Consider the following 24614-nt stretch of genomic DNA (forward strand, 5'->3'; position numbering starts at 1 on the left):
TCAGTTAAGCATAAATCTTGTTTTTCCGGCTTTTGTATAATGATGATAACTTGGAATGACTTTCAGTTAATTATTTAGATTTTTTCTTCTTCACAATTAACTACTACTGCATACTATATAGTATTAGATAATGCTTTATATTTATGAGAACATTTCTAAAAATAAAATATTGCATTAAATATTAACTCTGTATAGATTCTAACATAGCTTTTTTGTATTTTTTTTAAATTAAGGTTTTCAGACAATGGAATTGGATTGACCTTTGCCAGGTTAGTATCATTTTCGGATACACTATCTTCTAAAAAGAAACCTATTATTTCTCATATAACCTCAGATTAAATAATAATTAAAAATACTTGGTTGTATAATATCAGGATGCTCTGTCACACCTATGCCCCCCCCCCCTTTGATATATATTGGTTACATGAAATTAGAATTACATTCTTAATGTAAAATTAATTTAGTTTACTTATGCATTGCATTTGGATCAAGAGAACACTTTTTTAATTCACTTGTTAGTATTAAAAATCTGTTTTAGATTTCTCAAATTATCAAGGACGTAAGAAATGTATTTGGCAATTTATTAGATTTTTATATTGTTGCTGAAATGTGGAATGTTATTGAAAAAGTCAAATATTAAGTAAACTAAAACCATACAGAGCATCAGTTACAAACTAGAAATTATATCTGAGTAGAATTGAAAAATAATTATATGCTTGGGGTCTGGAAAACTACGAGAAAAGTACTTGGTAAAATATATATATATATATATATATATATATATATATATATATATATATATATATATATATTTTTAATATAAAATGCCAATTCATAAAGCTGTCTGTTAGTTTTGGAACAATAGATATATGAAAAAAATGTCATTATAAAACCTATGATACATGTGTGACAACGATACAAAATAGCATGAGTGACATTTTATTGAAATATGTCTATGTTCTTTAACTTTCTAATTTCAGCTTTTGGAACGGACTGTGCTTTTCTTTGACATTCTCCCAAATGTCTACTTTGTCAGAGTCTATGATACTTGACAGAGAGCTGTGAGAAGCTCTGACGTGTAGAGCTAATCATGTTCCACTCTGACAGAGTGGTTACCTTTTACCTATTATTTAGTTCAACGCCTAAAACATGTTTGTCAGTTGCAGCTCTTTACACCATAATAAAGAAAAATTATAAAGCGCAAAAAATTATTTTAGGGTGATGTAAGATATATATTTTTATTTTAATATTAAAGGGGCGTACACTAGATTATTCTTTTGTTTTGTAGATGATCCATTTATATAGCTCATCTGGGGGGGTTGTAAAAATGTATAGTTTTGCTTATTTTTAAATAATATTGTGCTGATTTTCAGACTCCTAACCAAGCGGATATCTACAGCTCCAGCTTGTGTAATGGGTCTTTTCATATACAGAGGAGGCGGGAGTGTCTGCTTTTCTTGCTTTCTCAGCCCATTTCATTGGGTGTCCCAGCCTAACCTCATCAGCATTGCGGAATTGGGGGCTTTTATGTATGTTTTTAAAAGGTTTTAATCTGTGTTCTTTCAGCTAATTTGAAAGTTTTTAGAGCACTTTTTACCTTTAGCCATAAAACCCAGTTTTGTGCTGAGAATAAACGGACTCCCAGATCTTGTTGTAAAAGAGACAATAAAAGTAACTCAAGCCACAATTATACATTTCTCACCAGACATTTTTTTATAGAAAGATACATCCATTTAAAGGCACAGTATACACCAATTTTCATATAACTGCATGTAATACACACTGCAATAAAGAATAATATGCACAGATACTGATCTAAAAAACCAGTATAAAACCATTTAAAAAACTAAGACGCTGCCAGTTTAGCTCTGTTAAAAAGGTTAGCTGGAGCACCCACTGCAAGTGGTTCTATAGCACAAAAAGCAGACATCCCCCCTTCCTCTGCATATGAAAAGACTATTTACACAAACAGGCGCAAGCTGGAGTAGGTATACATCAGTATTCTCCTAAAAACTTGGTGCTTGGTTAGGAGTCTGAAAATCAGCGCAATTTATTTAAAAATAAGCAAAACTATCCATTTAAAAAAAAAAAAAAAAAAAAGCTGTATAGGCTATATACATAGATCATCTACAAAACATTTATGCAAAGAAAATCTAGTGTATAATGTCCCTTTAAGCAAGTCAGAGGAATTCATGATCATCCCAGATACTAGCTACCTCATGATATTATGACAGCATTCATCACAGAGATTTGGATAGATACATGCACTTTTTAAACTTTTGTTTAATATAATTGTAAAACAATCATTAGAAGCATAAAATGCACAGTAACATAAAGATTATTCATATACCTTACAGTATCAAAATGACAGATGAAATCATCTTGAGTATAATTGCTCATGAATATAATCCTTTAAAGCCCATCAATTACTCGGTCAATCAGGATTATCTTACCGTTTTCACCATAATAAATGTCCATTACTCTTTTTCTACATATGTACCACAGTCAAATATAGTAGCTAACAGAGAAAACTAGAACAGATGACAAACACAATATACACTAATTTAGAATAAATAAACCATTAACATGTATGAGCCTATACATAATAAATCCTTACTAGCTGCACACAGGGTACTAACAAAAAGCAAAGACAGGAAAAGAGGGAGGGGGACATTTTTTCTGCTCTTCTGTTTTGAATTACACCTTCAACCTACACTGGCACTTCGTGGCCTAATCAGGTATCAGTTATATCTATCATGCGTAAGTCATCCACTTCTATTTTCCCAACTGTCCCAGGTTTCCCAATATTTGTCTTATCCATCTTGAGCCCTATATACATTCTTTTCCATACATAAGTATTCTACCATTGCAACCACTTTTGTCACTGTGGGGGATCCGGCTTCCTTCATTTCTTGACTATACATAGCTTAGTAGCCACAAAAATGTATATCACCAACATCTTATGACTCTTGATACATGTACATTTTTTTTATTCAGTGTGCGGGTATATTTAAAATATACTAAACCAGACTGAGTTTAAGATGCATTGCCAATTTGTAGTTAACATTTTTGACAAGATTTACAGAATAAGGATCAACTGGTAACTTTATTTTTCATAGTGATGGAAGCTTCCCAAAAGATGAAGGCTCCAGTCAGGAAGTCTCTGAATCTCTGTTTATTGGTGAAAGCAGAAATTATGGCTTTCAAGGAGGCCAAAACAAATACTGGGGTAATGGAGGAGTTGACAATAAAACCCGCACACTGCCTCGGAACAGGTAAATGAAAATAAATTTATATAAGGGTCAGCTTAAATAGTTTTCCCCTGCCCAATAAACAATTACTGGCTAAATGTTTTATGTATGTTTTACACCTGGATATATCTTGAAAACTAATGCCTCTTAAAATGGTGTGTCTGACTTCTAAATAGTTTTAGATTTATGATGTTGTCATTTAATGTGTATTTATAATAAGTTAGACATGTCACAATTACTTTTCAATGTTTTCTTTGCTTTTCTTAAAATTTTCTTTCTTTTTTTGTGTTTCTTTAAATTGTCAATGGAAGTATTAGAAGCACTATACTGTGTAAATCTGTTTGCAAGACACAAATTAAGAAAGTATTTTATAAGTCGCACATAACAAAAACAAAATGTATGTTTACCTTAATTTCTTTCATGGCCACTAGGAGGAGGCAGGGAGTCCCAAAACTTCAAGAGTACTTAATCTCTCCCACTTTTCTGGTATGCTAGTCTTATGTATAGCCAAGCAAGGAGAAGTAGAAAGGTAGGAAAGCACAAAGCAGGGAAAATAAGGTGCAAACTAGAATTTACTTCAGAAAAATTAGGGAAAACGGATGGGTCTCATGGACTTTTACCACATGAAATAAATACATTTATTAAGTAAGCATACATTTTCTTTCATAAGGTGGTGGAGTCTACAAGTAATTTAGGCAAGATAAAAATGTTTATGAAAGGCAGGCTCCTAAATTCCAGACATTGATGCCTGGTAGACTATTCTACCAAAAGCCACTTCAGAAGAAGCAAAAAAAAAAAAAGTGGTAGAATTTAGTAAAGATTGGCAAGAATGACTGTTTACTGCCTCGAAAATTTGTTCAATAGAAACTCATTTTTGAAAGCCCAGAAAGTGGAAACTGATCTTGTAAAATGGGCTATAATGCATTTTTGGGGAGACCTTTCCGACCTCCAAAGTAAGCCTTGTGAATCAAGAGTTTTACCAAGAAGTTAAAGTAACGGCTGAGGCCTACTGACGTTTTAATGGACCCAATACCATTGCTCCATAAAATAAGCACTGAGCAAAAACACAGGCATCATTTAAATGCAGTAAAAAAAAATGAGCTGTCAAAGATTCTTACTTAGTTATAGCATTAGGCTTTAAGTGCTACCGGGCATGCAGGTTGCTAGTGCTGTCGGGAATTTGTAATGTGAAAGTAGCCAGTGCGCACTAAAGGAGCATGCTTGTAAAAGAAAAATGATAGTTTATCAGATGGGAAAAAATGGCGAACGAAAACAAAATTTACTTTAAAGAAATACATTTTATTATAATATATTCTAGAAAATATTACATCATTTCCCATTAAAATACATTTGGTTGTCAGATCCAATAAAAAAAATGTTCTGAGAGAATATCTAATGCCTACATACAATGCAGGCCCAGCACTTTCTTTTTAATATTATACTTGTACACAATCCATATCCGACTGGATGCTAGCTGTCAGCCTCCGATCAGCTCCATAACAAGTTTGCAAAACAATGAAAGCTGCACACTCTTGTAGAAAAGTGAAACATTTATTTAGCAACACACAATGTTTTGGGGCTCCTGCCCCATTGTCAAGCCTCTAATGCCCTGAAATGTATTTCATACAGTATTGCTAGACTAAAATGTATTAAGTCTAGAGAAAATGTGGTAGTGTCTGTATAGTAAACTGTCCCCTGTCTATGATGCACTATACAATATGTACCTGTTAATTGCCTGCGGGCTATGTGAGTGCATGGAAATGTCCTCACTTACCTGAAGATGCATCCATTCCATGGCGCTTACCAGCTGCAGAATGACTGGGTCCAGAAGAGAGTCCATCCATTGTTCTGTATGTCATAGCATATCTATGAAAGCAGTATATCGATGAATCTATAGGTGGTGGCTAAAGGACCAGTCTCCGCAAAGCCTGTGGCAGGATTTGACTAACTCATCACTGGGGGAATTGTGTCACTACTCCATACTCCTCTCTTAGTAGCAGCTCTCTGAGGGGGAATATGGACCTCCTCACATTGATCTGAGGACCCCTCTCAATGAACCCTCTGGAGCACATTAATTATTCACCTTCCTCCTGGGAGGCAAAGATAAATCTAGCATATCAGAGAGGTGGAAAGGATTAAGTACTCTTGGAGTTTTGGGAGCCTTTGCCTCCTCCTTGTGGCCAGTAGTTGAATCCCTGAAGTAATGACTTGTGGACTCATTACCTTATGAAAGAGAGAATATTGTTGGTTCTAATGGTACGTAAAGGTCTTTACATTATCAGTTGTGAGTATGTGTGTATGTAGGTGTATATGCTCTAGCCAGAAGTGTGTCGTTTATGTACTGATGATGAAAGAAGAGTGCCTCCTTTCTTTACAGTAATGTTGAGGTAAGTTTCTGGCCTGCCCCAGACTTTCTTTAGAATTGCCTGGCATCAGTTGGTCCCCTACACGCAATCAAGTAAAATAATCTCTTTTTTTTTTCCTGCTGGAATAAAGTAACTTTGGTTGGGCATCTTTGCTGTTTGTCTAGTGAGGAACAATTTGTTTCTGCACACAGGTTCATCTTGAATTGAGGATTGAGCTTTTGTGTAGTAAATAGGGCAGTTTTACTACGGGCAGTAGCAGATCTGCTCAAGAGGGCCGTGTTGCAAACATTTTTTGGGGTCCCCCAAAGATAAATTAGTAGTAACAGGAATATAATATACAGGCTACTCGGTATAATGATTTTGAGGATAGATGGATGGACCTGCAACCTCCAATAATAAAAGGACCACTCTGCATTAGAATTGTACGCATTCTGAACATGCTTATTTATAGAAAAAGCTACCATGGGCTCTTCAGCATTTGGGCCCTGGTGCCACTGTACCTGTTACACCAATGGTTATTCCACCCCTGACTATGAGTTTGGCACTTAGGCAGGGGTGCCCTTTTACAATTATTTTTGTCTGACAGAAGCCTTTGTCTCAAAAAATAAAATCCCAAAGTTTATCAAAGGTTATACATTGTTGCAAACACTGGTGTCATATTGTTCATAAGATATGTTGAAGCCCCTGAACATAGCTAGTTATGCTCTTCAACAAAGGATACCAGATAACAAAGTAAATTTGGTAAGAGAAGTACATTGAAAAGCTGTATTTTTTTTATTTATTTTTTATTGCATGCTCTGTCTGAATTTTGAAAGTTTAGTTTTGACTTTTACATCCAATTAACTCGCTTCCATACATTGATAACAACTATATAATGTTACTTTGTTTTGTCAGTAAGGCTGTTCCAAGAGATGGCTGTCCTGTTTAGTCTAGAATATTCTAGTAGAAATTTGACCCCTAGGTTTCAACACCTTTGTCAGTTACAACAGTTTATTTTGCCCTACAACATGGGAACTGTCTGATTCAGGATCATGTTAGAATTCTGTCCAGTAGCATGTCAGCTATAGCATATATCAACCATCAGCATATATCAACTCACAACATTGTTATAATAGCCACAATTTATCTACTTGCAGGCAGGGTTCCCATCTCCTGCCTGTAGCCTGGCCACCTTCTAGTTTTCATGTTATACCATGAGATCTATTTCTTTACATACCTTTCCCTAAAAGCTTAACATTAAACAATCATGTAATGAGAAACGTCTCTTGGAATAAGGATTAACATAATAATGGTTTGTGAACTCTGCATTTCAATTCTGTATACCAGAAATATAAATGTCAGAGGATATAATAAGGTTTCTTCTACCAAATTATTGATAAGGGATATGAAGCCCACACTTTTTATTTAATGATTCAGGTAGAACATGCAATTTTAAACAACTTTAAAATTTACTTCTATCATCTAGTTTGCTTAATCTGCTTCTTGTCATTGACTCACAGGTGTGTTTAGCTAGATCCCAGAAGTGCATTGCTGCTCCTTCAATAATGGATTCCAAGAGAATGATGCAAATTTAATGATAGAAATAAATTGAAAAGTTTTTAAAAAAGGATATGTTCTATCTGAACCATGAACAAATATTTGGGATTACATGTCCCTTTAACTGAATTAAGTTGAAGTAGTGTAAAATAATTTTCTTTCATATGGGTGGCAAGAGTCCACACGCTAGTTACTGATGGGATATACATTCCTACCAGGAGGGGGCAAAGTTTCCCAAACCTCAAATGCCTATAAATATACTTCCCACCTCACTCATACCTCAGTTTTAAAAACGTTGCCTCCTTAGGAGGTGGTGAAGCATGATGTGCTTGATTTCTTCTGTGATAGGCGCTTCTAAGCATATTGAGGCCTAGTTCCTCCCTAAGTGTAGTGTTTGTCTGAGGGATGTGAAGGGAGTATCGTCTGATGATACCATGTTTTCACCTATGGGAAATCTATTCTAGGGCTCTCTGTAAATCATTTGCAGGGATTTATCTGCTGCCTCCCTTTATAGATCGACAATATACTCTTGTACCATTACCTCTGCTGATATGTTTCAGTACTGGTTTGGCTGTCTACTTTATGTGGATGGGTGTCTTACACAATAAGTATATACTTTTATTATATAAGACACTCTCAGCTATAGATTGGGCACTTTTTCAGTAAAGTTGTATATTGTTTGTATACATGCCTTGAGTCAGTAATTCAGTGGTCTTTTTTAGCAACTTTAATTAGTGGCTAAATGTTTGTCAAGGTTGGTAGAGTCTGCAATATACAGTTTTTTTTTTGTTTTTTTGAGCTAGTAAATTATTTATAATTGAGGATGCTTCATATTATGTTAGTCTCATGGAATTTTGATAATCACATTTTATGCAGTATAATAGAAGTATCCATTTAGGCTTTATTTAGCTACATTTAGTTTTTTTATATATACAAACTAAATTCTTCAATTTGTGTCCATCAAAAGATGGTCCCAAAGGACAAAGGCGGCCTCCAAGGTCTTTTGTCGGTGGCAGACAAACACCAGGATCAGCTCTTCTCAAAACAAGTGGTGATTCTAAATAAAAAGACAAACTAAATTCTTACCTGTTTTTTAGAGTGATAGGTGTATTAGAAATTTGCGCGAAAACGCACATGTGATGACGATATTTATGTCATGGGTGACGCGTCATCATTTTGCTCTTTTTTTGGGGCCAAAATTTCCAGACAAATTTGCCGTTATAAGTCCACCCCAGCTCATTCAGTGCTTTCAGAAAACGCTCAGAGGGATTTCATGTAGCATTATTTTATGAATCGTTTTTCTTTTTATAAATATTCGCTTTGTTTCCCATTCTCTTAAGCCTGTTATATACAGTTGTATGCAAAAGTTTAGGCACCCCCTGACAATTTAGGAGGCTCTACTAAATATTGATGCAATATTTCTGTTGGGGTGCCCAAATATATGCACCTGTCTAATTTCATTTTGATGCATATTGCACATTTTCTGTTAATCCAATAAACTTCATTTCACTACTGAAATATTACTGTGTCCTTCAGTTATTTGATATTTCAAAATGAAATTGCTGATCCAAACGCCCAATTATTTATAAATGAAAATCATGGAAATTGTCAGGGGTGCCTTAACTTTTGCATACAACTGTATATATCATATATAGGAGTATGGATATCAATTTGCTGAATTAATAAATAAAATAATCAAATTTAGTTTTTTGCAATTATGTCTCAAACTGAACCTGCCTCTGATGTTACCATAGGATTTGAGTTGCCTGAACACGTATCTTCCAAAGCTAAGTGTGTTTGTTGTAAAAAAGCTGATCTAAATTCTTCAGCTCAATTATGTGGCTCTTGTTTTGACACGTTGTTAAATGCTGATAATATATCTGAGTACAAATGCACCCACTGTTATTTCATCTGTCTAATGTACATGGCATTCCTGCAGAAATTAAAGGTTTTATTGCTGCAGCTATAGAGAAGGCAATGACTGCTATTCCGTCTTCAAATAAACGTAAAAGGGTTTTGCAACATTTTCCTAAACCTAGTGAATTAAAGGGACAGTCTAGTCCAAAATAAACTTTCATGATTCAGATAGAGAATGCAATTTTAAAAATGTACTTTTATCACCAATTTTGCTTTGTTCTCTTGGTATTCTTAGTTTGAAAGCTAAACCTAGGAGGTTCATATGCTAATTTCTAAGCCCTTGAAGGCCGCCTCTTCTGCCAGGGCATTTTGACAGTTTGTCACCACTAGAGGGTGTTAGTTCATGTGTGTCATATAGATAACACTGTGCTCATGCACATGGAGTTCAGGTGAGCCAGCTCTGATTGGCTAAAATTGATGTCTGTCTAAGGAACTGAAATAAGGGGACAGTTTGCAGAGGCTTTGATACAAGGTAATCACAGAGGTGAAGTGTATTTATATAACTGTGTTAGTTATGCAAAACTGGGGAATGGGCAATAAAGGGATTATCTATCTTTTTAAACAATAAAAATTCTGGTGTAGACTGCCCCTTTAAGTTCTGACCTTCAGCATAATGATGTGTCCTCTACTGATGGGGTTTCTTCAGATTCAGAGGACCCCACATCAGAGACCTATATAGACAAATCATCTTTTTTTATTTAAGATAGAATATATTCGCTCTCTCTTAAATGAAGTTTTGTTTACTTTGGGTATTGAGGAGTCTAAACCTCCTGATAATAAAGCTAGTAGCCGTCTAAATTCTGTATTTAAGGCTACTGTTATTATTCCTGAAATATTTCCTATTCCTGACGCTATCTCTAATATGATTGCTAAAGAATGGTCTAAGCCTGATACCTCTTTTAAAGATATAGGAAAGGCAAAATTAAACTTGCATGATTCAGATAGAGCATATCATTTTAACACACTTTTCATAACACTTCTATTTTCAAATGTGCTTCGTTCTCTTAGTATCTCTTGTTAAAAAATGAATAAATACTTATCATATACTAGTGTGAGCTGCTGCTAATTGGTGCCTGCACACATTTGTCTCTTGTGATTGGATTAAATAGATATTTTCAGCTTCCTGTCAGTAGTGCAATGTTGTACCTTCAGCAATGGATAACAAGAAAATGAAGAAAATTTGATAATATAATTAAATTGGAAAGTTGTTTAAAATTGTATGTTCTATCTGAATCATAAAATAACATTTTGGGGTTTACTATCCCTTTAACCTTTCTTCTAGGTTTAAGAAATTGTATCCTTTAACTGTGGCCAATTTAGAACTTTGGGAAACCGTTCCTAAAGTTTATGGGGCAATATCCACCCTTGCCAATCGTACTACTATTCCTATGGATTCAGATTCTGAATTATCTAATATTATTGTTTTACTTCAACATGCAAATCATTTTATTTCTGATGCTATATTTTTCGATGTTATGAAGATCAATGTCAAATCCATGTCTTTAGCCATTCTAATAAGAAGAGCTTTATGGCTTAAATCTTGGAATGCTGACATGGTGTCTAAAACTAGATTATCTCTCTTTTCAAGTAAACATCTTTTTGGTTCACAATTAGATTTTATTATCTTCACTGTTACTGGGGGTAAGGGAGTTTTTCTTCCCCAAGACAAGAAATCTAAGGGTAAATTTAAAGCTCCCAATTGTTTTTCATTCCTTTCGTCAGAATAGAGAACAGAAAACCACTCCTTCCCCTAAGGCCTCTGGCTCTAATTAGAGACCATCTCCGAATTGGAATAAATCCAAGCCTTATTATAAGAAACCAAATCCTGCCCCTAAGCCTACATGAAGGTGCGGCCCTCAAGACGGTTCTTCTGGGCAGACTAAAGCTATTTCAAAGAGTTTGGACAGGCTCTGTCCAAAATCGGTGGATTCAGAATATAAGATTTTTTTTCTAAACCATGTACCAAAAAACCTAGTAAAAGCTCAAGCCTTTTTGAAATGTGTTTCAGATCTAGAACTTTCAGGGTTAATTGTCCCAGTTCCACAGAAGGAACAAGGATTGGGTTTTTATTCAAATCTATTTATTGTACCAAAGAAGGAAAATTCTTTCAGACCAATTTTGGATCTGAAAACTCTAAATCATTTTGTAAGAGTCCCAACTTTCAAGATGGTGACTATAAGAACTATTCTGCCTTTTGTTCAGAAAGGTCACTTCATGTCCACAGTAGACTTACAGAACGCTTACCTTCACATTCCGATTCATCCAGATCACCATCGGTTTCTGAGATTCTTTTATAAACCAGCATTACCAATGTGTGTCGCTCTTCCATTTGGCCGTGCAACAGCACCAAAAATATTCTTAAAACAGTCGGCATTCAGCATTGCACAAGCAGTTCTAGTGAACTGCTTGTGCAATGTCGCCCCCTGCAGATTCGCGGCCAATCAGCCGCTAGCAGGGTGTGTCGATCAACCCGATCGTATTTGAAGGCTCGTGTGAAAACAGGGCGAGTTGGCCCCATTCGGGGCATAGTAAATCGGCCCCTATTACTCAGTACAGGCAGATTTAGTCACACAATATACACATGTAGTCCCTTAGTCAGACTTCTCTAGGACACCTCTGAAGTAACAGGCTCCTATCCTTAATGTTTCCAGGAGCAGTTTCATGGCAAACCGTTTGACTGCTCTAAGCTTATCACAGATGTTCTCAAGCTGGCTGCATGATTAGCAATCTGCACTCTACCAATTTAGTCTGCTTGCCAGACTAGACTGTTGCAGGCAGATAGGTTCCACCCCCAATCTAGCAAGCAAAGGAAGACTGTGCCTGAACATCACACTATCCCTAACAGAAAAGAGACGTTTGAGATTGGTTTCCCCTTGTCTAAACCTTCACTCTCTATCATTCCCTTCAGTGGCTATGTGCATGGAATTTTTAGGTCTCATGATTGGAGCATTGGACGCAATCCCTTTTGCTCATTTTTCATATGAGACCTCTGCAGCTTTGCATGTTGCACCAATGGTGCAGGGATTATACTCAGATATCACAACTGATATACTTAAATCCCAACACTCAACTTTCTCTGACTTGGTGGTTAAACCATCACCTTATTGTTCAATAAGCCTCCTTTGTTCATCCTACCTGGACTGTGATCACAACCGATGCAAGTCTCACAGGTTGGGGAGCTTTTTGGGGGTATCTGACAGCACAAGGAGTTTGGTAACTTTGCTTCTCGAGGATTCCAATCAATATCTTAGAACTCCATGCTATTTTCAGAGCTCTTCAGGCTTGGCCTTTATTAATGAGTGAACGGTATATTCGGTTTCAAACAATGTCACAACAGTGGCATATGTCAATCATCAAGGGGGGTCTTGCCGTCCCCTAGCAATAAAAGAAGTATCTCTATAGATCTGACCGGCTTCATTCCCTTGTAGAGCAATTCCTAGCTTGTAATGAAGATAAATCTGATGGCCAATCTGATTTTGCTTTGCTGACGGTTGATGTCGAAAAAGCATTAGACTCCATTTCATGGGGCCACCTATTCACGGTCTTGGGTTTGGGATAGCAGGGAATTTTATTAAATATATTAAACTAATATATCAAGATCCAATCTCTTTTATATACATAGCAACAGCTTAATTTCTTCTTAAATGGAAAGAGTCCACAGCTGCATGTATTACTTTTGGGAAATAAGAACCTGGACACCAGGAGGAGGCAAAATGCGCCTCCCACTCCCCTCATCCCCCAGTCATTCTTTGCCTTTCGTCCCAGTAGATTGTCATAGAAGTGTCAGAATTTTTAATTTTAGTTTTTTGTCTCTTATGGAGGGTAGTATTCTTCGGCATGGGACAGGAAGTAGTCCTGTTAGTCTCTCAGTGAGGGCTTGGATGGAAGTTAGAGTCCGGAGATGCAGGGAGAGTCTTTCTGCGAAACCATCCCGACTCAGATTAACAGCTCCTCAAGCAATGGGCGTTGTCTAACTTCGCTCAGCTGCCTGCTTTCTTCTCTCAAGTCCATGGTGGAGGCGATGCTACTATCCATCACACTTGAAAGGCCGTGTTCCTGTTCCACTGCATAGTTTCCGGTAAGATCATTTCATTTTACTTTATTCATCAATGTACTGTAATATGAATGTTTCCCCCGAGAGGCTACCACCTTACGGGTCTAACTTATCATAAGGGTCTCAGTGAGTCTCTTGTAGTATCTTGGAATCAAGGGTTAATATCTCATGAGGGGGGTTATTGAACAGGGAGGTTTATAATTATGCTTATGTGATTCAACCTGCTTATGTGTGATGTTTATGTGCTCGTGGTTTGGAACATTGAGGCCTTTGGAAGTGACGCAGCCTTTTGGTTGGGTGCGCTTTTTTGTAATGTACGGTTCACCTTGTGTTCAGGCGTGGTTACGTTCCGTTTACCATTTCCGCATTCCCGACCATGTGGCGAAGGAAATTTTCTAGTCCGCAGGGGTCTGGTCATAGGAGGTGGTGAGTGCCCCAGCCATTGGGGGTGTCAGATGCCGTTTTTGTTGTTACTACTTTAGTCCATATTTATATATCCTCTATCCAGTTATGGAGGATTCTGATGCTGAGACTGTGCTAATTTCAGATTCAGTTACGGAGGCTTCTGATACTGAGACTATTTTGATTTCAGATTCTGTGTCCTGTGAAGAATCCGGATTGGCCTCGTTGACACATGTCAACCAGTTTTTTGTTCCGTATGCCATTTCAGAGCGCTTTGTTCCTCAGGTTCGGGGAATCAAGGGACTGCTGAGCCATCCGCCTCTGGGGGTCCTGTCCTCCAAGAGGCGAGTTCCCTACCAATTCATACTTCTACACATGCGTGTAACCCAGTTTCTTATTCCTCCATGCAGGGTGGCATGTTCCTCCCGGAGGTTGCAGCATGTTTTCGCTTCCACATAATGTTGGCAATTGTTTGTCTGCAGAGTCCAGGCATTTATTTGAGAATGTGCTCGTGCCCTATTGTCCCGGGTCTTCCGCCTTGGGGAGGGCCTCTACAGCTCCCCGCGGGTATAACTGTCCCTGGGTGTTGTGTCTTTTGTTACAGGATTGCGCGCCTTTGCGTATTGCTCAGACATGTTTTTCAGTTATTGAATTACCCTATTGTTACCAGATACAGGGATTTTCAGTCTGCTAATTCGAATGGTGCACCTCATTAGACATGTGGGGATGAGATAATCTCCTGATTGTCATTTGTTTGAGATCTTTACCAGTTTCCGTTTGGCTGGTCCTGTGGGTAGGCCTCAGTCTTTTTGGGTGTTAACCTCCGGGTTGCCTTTTATTATTTTATTTATATTCGATGGGATGTCTTTTATTTGTTTTTGTTTTCCTTCGGGAACCTTCTGGGATTGATATTTCTTTCATGTAATTAACAAGAGTCCATGAGCTAGTGACGTATGGGATATACATTCCTACCAGGAGGGGCAAAGTTTCCCAAACCTTAAAATGCCTATAAATACACCCCTCACCACACCCACAAATCAGTTTTACAAACTTTGCCTCCAAGGGAGGTGGTGAAGTAAGTTTGTGCTAGATTCTACGTTGATATGCGCTCCGCAGCAAGTTGGAGCCCGGTTTTCCTCTCAGTGTGCAGTGAATGTCAGAGGGATGTGAGGAGAGTATTGCCTATTGAATGCAGTGATCTCCTTCTACGGGGTCTATTTCATAAGGTTCTCTGTTATCGGTCGTAGAGATTCATCTCTTACCTCCCTTTTCAGATCGACGATATACTCTTATATTTACCATTTCCTCTACTGATTCTCGTTTCAGTACTGGTTTGGCTTTCTACAAACATGTAGATGAGTGTCCTGGGGTAAGTAAGTCTTATTTTCTGTGACACTCTAAGCTATGGTTGGGCACTTTATTTATAAAGTTCTAAATATATGTATTCAAACATTTATTTGCCTTGACTCAGAATATTCAACTTTCCTTATTTCCAGACAGTCAGTTTCATATTTGGGATTATGCTTTAATTATCATATTTTTTCTTACCTCAAAAATTTGACTTTTTCCCTGTGGGCTGTTAGGCTCGCGGGGGCTGAAAATGCTTCATTTTATTGCGTCATTTTTGGCGCGGACTTTTTTGGCGCAAAAATTCATTTCCGTTTCCGGCGTCATACGTGTCGCCGGAAGTTGCGTCATTTTTTGACGTTATTTTGCGCCAAAAATGTCGGCGTTCCGGATGTTGCGTCATTTTTGGCGCAAAAAGCATTTAGGCGCCAAATAATGTGGGCGTCTTTTTTGGCGCCAAAAAATATGGGCGTCGCTTTTGTCTCCACATTATTTCAGTCTCATTTTTCATTTGCTTCTGGTTGCTAGAAGCTTGATGTTTGGCATTTTTTTCCCATTCCTGAAACTGTCTTATAAGGAATTTGATCTATTTTGCTTTATATGTTGTTTTTTCTCTTACATATTGCAAGATGTCTCACGTTGCATCTGAGCCAGAAGATACTACAGGAAAACCTCTGCCTGCTGGATCTACCAAAGCTAAGTGTATCTGCTGTAAACTTTTGGTAGCTATTCCTCCAGCTGTTGTTTGTATTAAATGTCATGACAAACTTGTTAATGCAGATAATATTTCCTTTAGTGATGTACCATTGCCTGTTGCAGTTCCCTCAACATCTAAGGTGCAGAATGTTCCTGATAACATAAGAGATTTTGTTTCTGAATCCATAAAGAAGGCTTTGTCTGTTATTTCTCCTTCTAGTAAACGTAAAAAGTCTTTTAAATCTTCTCTTTCTACAGATGAATTTTTAAATGAACACCATCATTCTGATTCTTTGGACTCTTCTGGTTCAGAGGATTCTGTCTCAGAGATTGATGCTGATAAATCTTCATATTTATTTAAGATGGAATTTATTCGCTCTTTACTTAAAGAAGTACTAATTGCTTTAGAAATAGAGGATTCTAGTCCTCTTGATACTAATTCTATACGTTTAGATAAGGTTTTTAAAGCTCCTGCGGTTATTCCAGAAGTCTTTCCTGTTCCTAATGCTATTTCTGCAGTAATTGCTAAGGAATGGGATAGATTGGGTAATTCATTTACTCCTTCTAAACGTTTTAAGCAATTATATCCTGTTCCGCCTGACAGGTTAGAATTTTGGGACAAAATCCCTAAAGTTGATGGGGCTATTTCTACCCTTGCTAAACGTACTACCATTCCTACATCAGATGGTACCTCGTTTAAGGATCCTTTAGATAGAAAAATTGAATCTTTTCTAAGAAAAGCTTATCTATGTTCAGGTAATCTTCTTAGACCTGCTATATCATTGGCTGATGTTGCTGCAGCTTCAACTTTTTGGTTGGAAACTCTAGCGCAACAAGTAACAAATCGTGATTCTCATGATATTATTATTCTTCTCCAGCATGCTAATAATTTCATCTGTGATGCCATTTTTGATATTATTAGAGTTGATGTTAGATTTATGTCTCTGGCTATCTTAGCCAGAAGAGCTTTATGGCTTAAGACTTGGAATGCTGATATGGCTTCTAAATCAACTCTACTTTCCATTTCTTTCCAGGGAAACAAATTATTTGGTTCTCAGTTGGATTCTATTATTTCAACTGTTACTGGTGGGAAAGGAACTTTTTTACCACAGGATAAAAAGTCTAAAGGTAAAAACAGGGCTAACAATCGTTTTCGATCCTTTCGTTTCAACAAAGAACAAAAGCCTGATCCTTCGTCCTCAGGAGCAGTTTCAGTTTGGAAACCATCTCCAGTCTGGAATAAATCCAAGCCTGCTAGAAAGGCAAAGCCTGCTTCTAAGTTCACATGAAGGTACGGCCCTCATTCCAGTTCCGCTGGTAGGGGGCAGGTTACGTTTTTTCAAAGAAATTTGGATCAATTCTGTTCACAATCTTTGGATTCAGAACATTGTTTCAGAAGGGTACAGAATTGGTTTCAAGATGAGACCTCCTGCAAAGAGATTTTTTCTTTCCCATGTCCCAGTAAATCCAGTGAAAGCTCAAGCATTTCTGAATTGTGTTTCAGATCTAGAGTTGGCTGGAGTAATTATGCTAGTTCCAGTTCCGGAACAGGGGATGGGGTTTTATTCAAATCTCTTCATTGTACCAAAGAAGGAGAATTCCTTCAGACCAGTTCTGGATCTAAAATTATTGAATCGCTATGTAAGGATACCAACGTTCAAGATGGTAACTGTAAGGACTATATTGCCTTTTGTTCAGCAAGGGAATTATATGTCCACAATAGATTTACAGGATGCATATCTGCATATTCCGATTCATCCAGATCATTATCAGTTCCTGAGATTCTCTTTTCTAGACAAGCATTACCAATTTGTGGCTCTACCGTTTGGCCTTGCTACAGCTCCAAGAATTTTCACAAAGATTCTCGGTGCCCTTCTGTCTGTAATCAGAGAACAGGGTATTGTGGTATTTCCTTATTTGGACGATATCTTGGTACTTGCTCCGTCTTTACATTTAGCAGAGTCTCATACGAATCGACTTGTGTTGTTTCTTCAAGATCATGGTTGGAGGATCAATTTACTAAAAAGTTCTTTGATTCCTCAAACAAGGGTAACCTTTCTGGGTTTCCAGATAGATTCAGTGTCCATGACTCTGTCTTTAACAGACAAGAGACGTCTAAAATTGATTACAGCTTGTCGAAACCTTCAGTCACAATCATTCCCTTCGGTAGCCTTATGCATGGAAATTCTAGGTCTTATGACTGCTGCATCGGACGCGATCCCCTTTGCTCGTTTTCACATGCGACCTCTTCAGCTCTGTATGCTGAACCAATGGTGCAGGGATTACACGAAGATATCTCAATTAATATCTTTAAAACCGATTGTTCGACACTCTCTAACGTGGTGGACAGATCACCATCGTTTAATTCAGGGGGCTTCTTTTGTTCTTCCGACCTGGACTGTAATTTCAACAGATGCAAGTCTCACAGGTTGGGGAGCTGTGTGGGGATCTCTGACGGCACAAGGAGTTTGGGAATCTCAGGAGGTGAGATTACCGATCAATATTTTGGAACTCCGTGCAATTTTCAGAGCTCTTCAGTTTTGGCCTCTTCTGAAGAGAGAATCGTTCATTTGTTTTCAGACAGACAATGTCACAACTGTGGCATACATCAATCATCAAGGAGGGACTCACAGTCCTCTGGCTATGAAAGAAGTATCTCGAATTTTGGTTTGGGCGGAATCCAGCTCCTGTCTAATCTCTGCGGTTCATATCCCAGGTGTAGACAATTGGGAAGCGGATTATCTCAGTCGCCAAACGTTGCATCCGGGCGAATGGTCTCTTCACCCAGAGGTATTTCTTCAGATTGTTCAATTGTGGGGGCTCCCAGAGATAGATCTGATGGCCTCTCATCTAAACAAGAAACTTCCCAGGTATCTGTCCAGATCCCGGGATCCTCAGGCGGAGGCAGTGGATGCATTATCACTTCCTTGGAAGTATCATCCTGCCTATATCTTTCCGCCTCTAGTTCTTCTTCCAAGAGTAATCTCCAAGATTCTGAGGGAATGCTCGTTTGTTCTGCTAATAGCTCCGGCATGGCCTCACAGGTTTTGGTATGCGGATCTTGTCCGGATGGCATCTTGCCAGCCATGGACTCTTCCGTTAAGACCAGACCTTCTGTCACAAGGTCCTTTTTTCCATCCGGATCTGAAATCCTTAAATTTAAAGGTATGGAGATTGAACGCTTGATTCTTGGTCATAGAGGTTTCTCTGACTCCGTGATTAATACTATGTTACAGGCTCGTAAATCTGTATCTCGAGAGATATATTATAGAGTCTGGAAGACTTATATTTCTTGGAGTTTGAATTTGGTTCTGGGAGCTCTTCAAGCTCCTCCGTTTGAACCTATGCATTCATTGGACATTAAATTACTTTCTTGGAAAGTTTTGTTCCTTTTGGCTATCTCTTCTGCTAGAAGAGTTTCTGAATTATCTGCTCTTTCATGTGAGTCTCCTTTTCTGATTTTTCATCAGGATAAGGCGGTGTTGCGAACTTCTTTTGAATTTTTACCTAAAGTTGTGAATTCCAACAACATTAGTAGAGAAATTGTGGTTCCTTCATTATGTCCTAATCCTAAGAATTCTAAGGAGAAATCATTGCATTCTTTGGATGTTGTTAGAGCTTTGAAATATTATGTTGAAGCTACGAAATCTTTCCGTAAGACTTCTAGTCTATTTGTTATCTTTTCCGGTTCTAGGAAAGGCCAGAAAGCTTCTGCCATTTCTTTGGCATCTTGGTTGAAATCTTTAATTCATCTTGCCTATGTTGAGTCGGGTAAAACTCCGCCTCAAAGAATTACAGCTCATTCTACTAGGTCAGTATCTACTTCCTGGGCGTTTAGGAATGAAGCTTCGGTTGACCAGATCTGCAAAGCAGCAACTTGGTCTTCTTTGCATACTTTTACTAAATTCTACCATTTTGATGTATTTTCTTCTTCTGAAGCAGTTTTTGGTAGAAAAGTTCTTCAGGCAGCGGTTTCAGTTTGAATCTTCTGCTTATGTTTTTTGTTAAACTTTATTTTGGGTGTGGATTATTTTCAGCAGGAATTGGCTGTCTTTATTTTATCCCTCCCTCTCTAGTGACTCTTGTGTGGAAAGATCCACATCTTGGGTAGTCATTATCCCATACGTCACTAGCTCATGGACTCTTGTTAATTACATGAAAGAAAACATAATTTATGTAAGAACTTACCTGATAAATTCATTTCTTTCATATTAACAAGAGTCCATGAGGCCCACCCTTTTTTGTGGTGGTTATGATTTTTTTGTATAAAGCACAATTATTCCAATTCCTTATTTTATATGCTTCGCACTTTTTCTTATCACCCCACTTCTTGGCTATTCGTTAAACTGATTTGTGGGTGTGGTGAGGGGTGTATTTATAGGCATTTTAAGGTTTGGGAAACTTTGCCCCTCCTGGTAGGAATGTATATCCCATACGTCACTAGCTCATGGACTCTTGTTAATATGAAAGAAATGAATTTATCAGGTAAGTTCTTACATAAATTATGTTTCTTTATTACTTCGGAAGTTGTTTTGGACATGTTAGTCCTTTGTTAAAGATGTCTGTTTTCAGTTTTTTCCCCTATGAGGGAGAATTTATGCAGCTTGCTGCTTAGGGCCCTAGGTGCAGGCTGGTCCTGTTGGGTTTGTTCGGTCTTGCGGCTGTTCAGACATGTGACACTGTTCTGCTCGGCTGGTTCGGTAGAAGCGCCGAGTGCTCAGGTTATCATTGTTTTTCATGTTCAACTAAGCATTCAAGAGGACCTGTGGGTCTGTGAGGCGGGAAGGATTGTTTCAGTCCTTATAGCCTTCATTCATAGATGGCCAGGCAGGGGAGTTTCCCGTTGCGTCACTCTATCTGACATCTGAGTTCATCAGAAACTAGAGTTTTCTGCAATTGAGCGGTTTTGCCTTCATTTTTAGGCCTCTGGATTTGTCCTTTTGGACTTGATCCAACAGCTTGTACAGGATAGCTGTCTAACATGCGGAAGGTTTGCAGTTTGAAACCAGTTGCAGCTCTTGACACCTTGCATGTGTACGTGTAAGCTGTTTATAGTGTAACTAGAGATCTTTGATGTGTACTGTCTGTCTGAGTTATGAGACCTTTGGGTTTTCTTCCATTGTCTCTGGGTGAGTTGGATTTCCTTTTAGGGATCTGTGTTTCCGGGTGATGGTTGTACCCTGCTGGGACTTTGTTTAGCACAGGGTTTTCCGGAGCTGGGTAGGCTTGGTGCCTTTCTCTTCCTTGTGTCCTCTGCTAGTGCGGAGGTAATAGGGAGACTAGTCCTACTAGTAGGATTTTTTCTTTTTTACCTCAAGGTATCCCTTGGTTGTCCTTAGGCTTTGAGAAGTATCTTCATATGACTTCTAGCCTTGCTCCTTGGAGTGTTGGACTTTAGCTAGGGGTGGTTCCTTCCTTTGGTTGGGGCTTTCGAGTTCTTCTAGCTATCCGGCTTCTTTGGATATGCATCCATACCCTTGTGTCTGGCTTCTTTAGTTCTAGGGTAAGGTTTGCCTGAACTATTAGGTGCACGGACCTGTTTTTCTCCCTGAGACTTCCGGTTGCTGAAGGCTCACTTGGCCTTTTTCCTGACCTAGTTTTGGGTGGTTTTGGAATCTTGTATCTCAGGGCTGGTCGGGGTGTTCCACGGTAGTGGGAACTTGGGCTATGTCCTTGCTCCATCTACCTGACCTGGTCATGGTTGGCCAGGTTTTCTGAGTATTTTTCTCTTGTAAGATGTATCGAGTCCACGGATTCATCCTTACTTGTGGGATATTCTCCTTCCCTATAGGAAGTGGCAGAGAGAGCACCCACAGCAGAGCTGTCTATATAGCTCCCCCCTTAGCTCCACCCCCCAGTCATTCTCTCTGCCTGCTTAACTGCTAGGAAGGGCAAAGAGCTATGTGGTGACAAAAACTTTTTTATTTCTCAAGCAAAAGTTTATTATTTTAAATGGTACCGGTGTGTACTATTTACTCTCTGGCAGAAAAGGGATGAAGATTTCTGCAAGGAGGATGATGATCTTAGCACTTTGTAACTAAGATCCACTGCTGTTCTCACAAGGCCTGAAGAGTACTGGAAAACTTCAGTTGGGAGAACGGTTTGCAGGCTAAGCTGCATATGAGGTATGTTCAGTCTATATTTTTCTAGACAGACTGTGTTAATTCTAGAAAATGCTGGCAATATCCCCATGAGGGAAGGGTAAGCTGTATTCAGACACTTTGATAGGAATTTCAGCTTGCTTGAAGGGCTCATTAGTTACTGGTGACACTGTTAGGAAAAAACGTTTTTTATTCAGTGAAATTATAACGTTTTTTGAAGGGACTAAAGGGGTCATTGTGGCTTGTTTTTTGAGTTTTATAACTCACATGGTTAATTAAGAGACACTCTGGTGTTTCTCTAAAAGGCCTCAAAACATTGAGTGAGGTGGGAGGGGCCTATTTTCGCGCCTCTGTTGCGCAGTTTCTTTTTCTCTGAGACATCTAACTGCTTCTCCTGAGGTTCCTGCTTTGTTTAAGGGCTGTAAAATAAGTTGGTTTTTTCCCCACAAATCGTTCTGAAGGGCAGGTAGGAGCCACAGCAGAGCTGTGGCAAAGTGCTGAAAGTCTTTTTTACCGGTTTTGACGTTTTTTCAATCCGGTTTTGCCATTAAGGGGTTAATTGTTTATTTGCATAGCTGTGCAAAGTCATTAAGCCTTTATGATGCTACTGTAAAAATTTCGTTAAGTTTACTGCTTTTTTACACTGTTTTGCAGAATTTGTGCAGCTTTTTTTCTCTTAAAGGCACAGTACCGTTTTATTTCTAAGTGTTATTTACTTTGATTACAGTGTTTTCCGAGCTTGCTTGTTACATTACTAGCCTGTTTAACATGTCTGACACCAAGGAAAATCCTTGTTCAAAATGTTTGGAAGCCATTGTGGCAACCCCTCTTAGAATGTGTCCCAATTGTACTGATATGTTTATAAACTATAAAGAACATATATTAGCACTTAAAAATAGAGCAATAGATGATTCTCAATCAGAAGTAAATGAGGGTTCGCCATCTAGCTCTCCCCAAGTGTCACAACCAGTAACGCCCGCACAAGTGACGCCAAGTACCTCTAGTGCGTCAAATTCTTTTACTTTACAAGACATGGCCACAGTTATGAATACAACCCTCACAGAGGTTTTATCTAAACTGCCTGGTTTACAAGGAAAGCGGGACAGCCTGGGTTTAGGAAAAATGCTGAGCCTGTCTGACGTTTTAGTAGCCGTATCTGATATGCCCTCACAATGCTCTGAAGTAGGGGTGAGGGATTTGTTTTCTGAGGGAGAAATACGCTTCCTCAGACAGATTCTGATATGACGGCCTTTAAATTTAAGCTTGAACACCTCCGCTTATTGCTCAGGGAGGTATTAGCGACTCTAGATGAATGTGACCCTATAGTGGTTCCAGAGAAATTGTGTAAAATGGATAAATACTTAGAGGTTCCTGTTTACACTAATGTTTTTCCAGTCCCTAAGAGGATTGTGAATATTATTACTAAGGAGTGGGATAGACCAAGTATTCCGTTCTCTCCACCTCCTGTTTTTAAGAAAATGTTTCCTATATCTTGTGTCCCAGGGATATCTTCTGGAATTCAAAGACTCCCTTCCAAGGGGGAGATTTCATATTTCTCGATTGTCTGTAAACCAGACAAAGAGAGAGGCGTTCTTATGCTGTGTAGATCTACATACCATGGGGGTGATCCGCCCAGTCCCAAAAGAGGAACAGGGGCTAGGGTTCTACTCAAACCTGTTTGTGGTTCCCAAAAAAGAGGGAACTTTCAGACCAATCTTGGATCTAAAAAATTCTAAACAAGTTCCTCAAAGTTCCATCGTCTCTTTTGCGCTCTCTCTCTCTCCCCTTCTCTTTTGCGCTCTCTCTCCCCTTCTCTTTTGCGCTCTCTCTCTCCCCTTCTCTTTTGCGCTCTCTCTCTCCCCTTCTCTTTTGCGCTTTCTCTCCCCCTCTCTTTTGCGCTTTCTCTCCCCCTCTCTTTTGCGCTTTCTCTCCCCCTCTCTTTTGCGCTTTCTCTCCCCCTCTCTTTTGCGCTTTCTCTCCCCCTCTCTTTTGCGCTTTCTCTCCCCATCTCTTTTGCGCTCTCTCTCTCCCCCTCTTTTGCGCTCTCTCTCTCCCCCTCTTTTGCGCTCTCTCTCCCCCTCTTTTGCGCTCTCTCTCCCCCTCTTTTGCGCTCTCTCTCTCTCTCCACCTCTCTTTTGCGTTCTCTCTCTCCTCTTCTCCTTTGCGCTCTCTCTCCCCCTCTCTTTTGCGCTTTCTCTCCCCCTCTCTTTTGCGCTTTCTCTCCCCCTCTCTTTTGCGCTTTCTCTCCCCCTCTCTTTTGCGCTTTCTCTCCCCCTCTCTTTTGCGCTTTCTCTCCCCCTCTCTTTTGCGCTTTCTCTCCCCCTCTCTTTTGCGCTTTCTCTCCCCCTCTCTTTTGCGCTTTCTCTCCCCCTCTCTTTTGCGCTTTCTCTCCCCCTCTCTTTTGCGCTTTCTCTCCCCCTCTCTTTTGCGCTTTCTCTCCCCCTCTCTTTTGCGCTTTCTCTCCCCCTCTCTTTTGCGCTTTCTCTCCCCCTCTCTTTTGCGCTTTCTCTCCCCCTCTCTTTTGCGCTTTCTCTCCCCCTCTCTTTTGCGCTTTCTCTCCCCCTCTCTTTTGCGCTTTCTCTCCCCCTCTCTTTTGCGCTTTCTCTCCCCCTCTCTTTTGCGCTTTCTCTCCCCCTCTCTTTTGCGCTTTCTCTCCCCCTCTCTTTTGCGCTCTCTCTCTCTCCCCCTCTTTTGCGCTCTCTCTCTCTCCCCCTCTTTTGCGCTCTCTCTCTCTCCCCCTCTTTTGCGCTCTCTCTCTCTCTCCCCCTCTTTTGCGCTCTCTCTCCCCCTCTTTTGCGCTCTCTCTCTCTCTCTCTCTCTACCTCTCTTTTGCGTTCTCTCTCTCCCCTTCTCTTTTGCGCTCTCTCTCTTCCCTTCTCTTTTGCGCTCTCTCTCTCTTCCCTTCTATTTTGCGCTCTGTCTCTCTACCCTCTCTTTTGCTCTG

At 39.2% G+C, this 24614-nt stretch overlaps 1 protein-coding gene across 1 annotated transcript in view; it reads left to right on the plus strand.

Annotated features, from left to right (window-relative positions):
- Window positions 1–24614, plus strand: part of CEMIP2 (cell migration inducing hyaluronidase 2) — a 380284-nt gene that overhangs the window by 252989 nt on the left and 102681 nt on the right. Inside the window, exons 14-15 of the mRNA XM_053702507.1 lie at window positions 234–269; window positions 3120–3275. Coding sequence (XP_053558482.1) covers window positions 234–269; window positions 3120–3275 — 192 coding nt within the window. The remainder of the gene's footprint in view (window positions 1–233; window positions 270–3119; window positions 3276–24614) is intronic.

Source organism: Bombina bombina, chromosome 2, assembly GCF_027579735.1.
Source record: "Bombina bombina isolate aBomBom1 chromosome 2, aBomBom1.pri, whole genome shotgun sequence".
Classification (NCBI taxonomy): domain Eukaryota; kingdom Metazoa; phylum Chordata; class Amphibia; order Anura; family Bombinatoridae; genus Bombina; species Bombina bombina.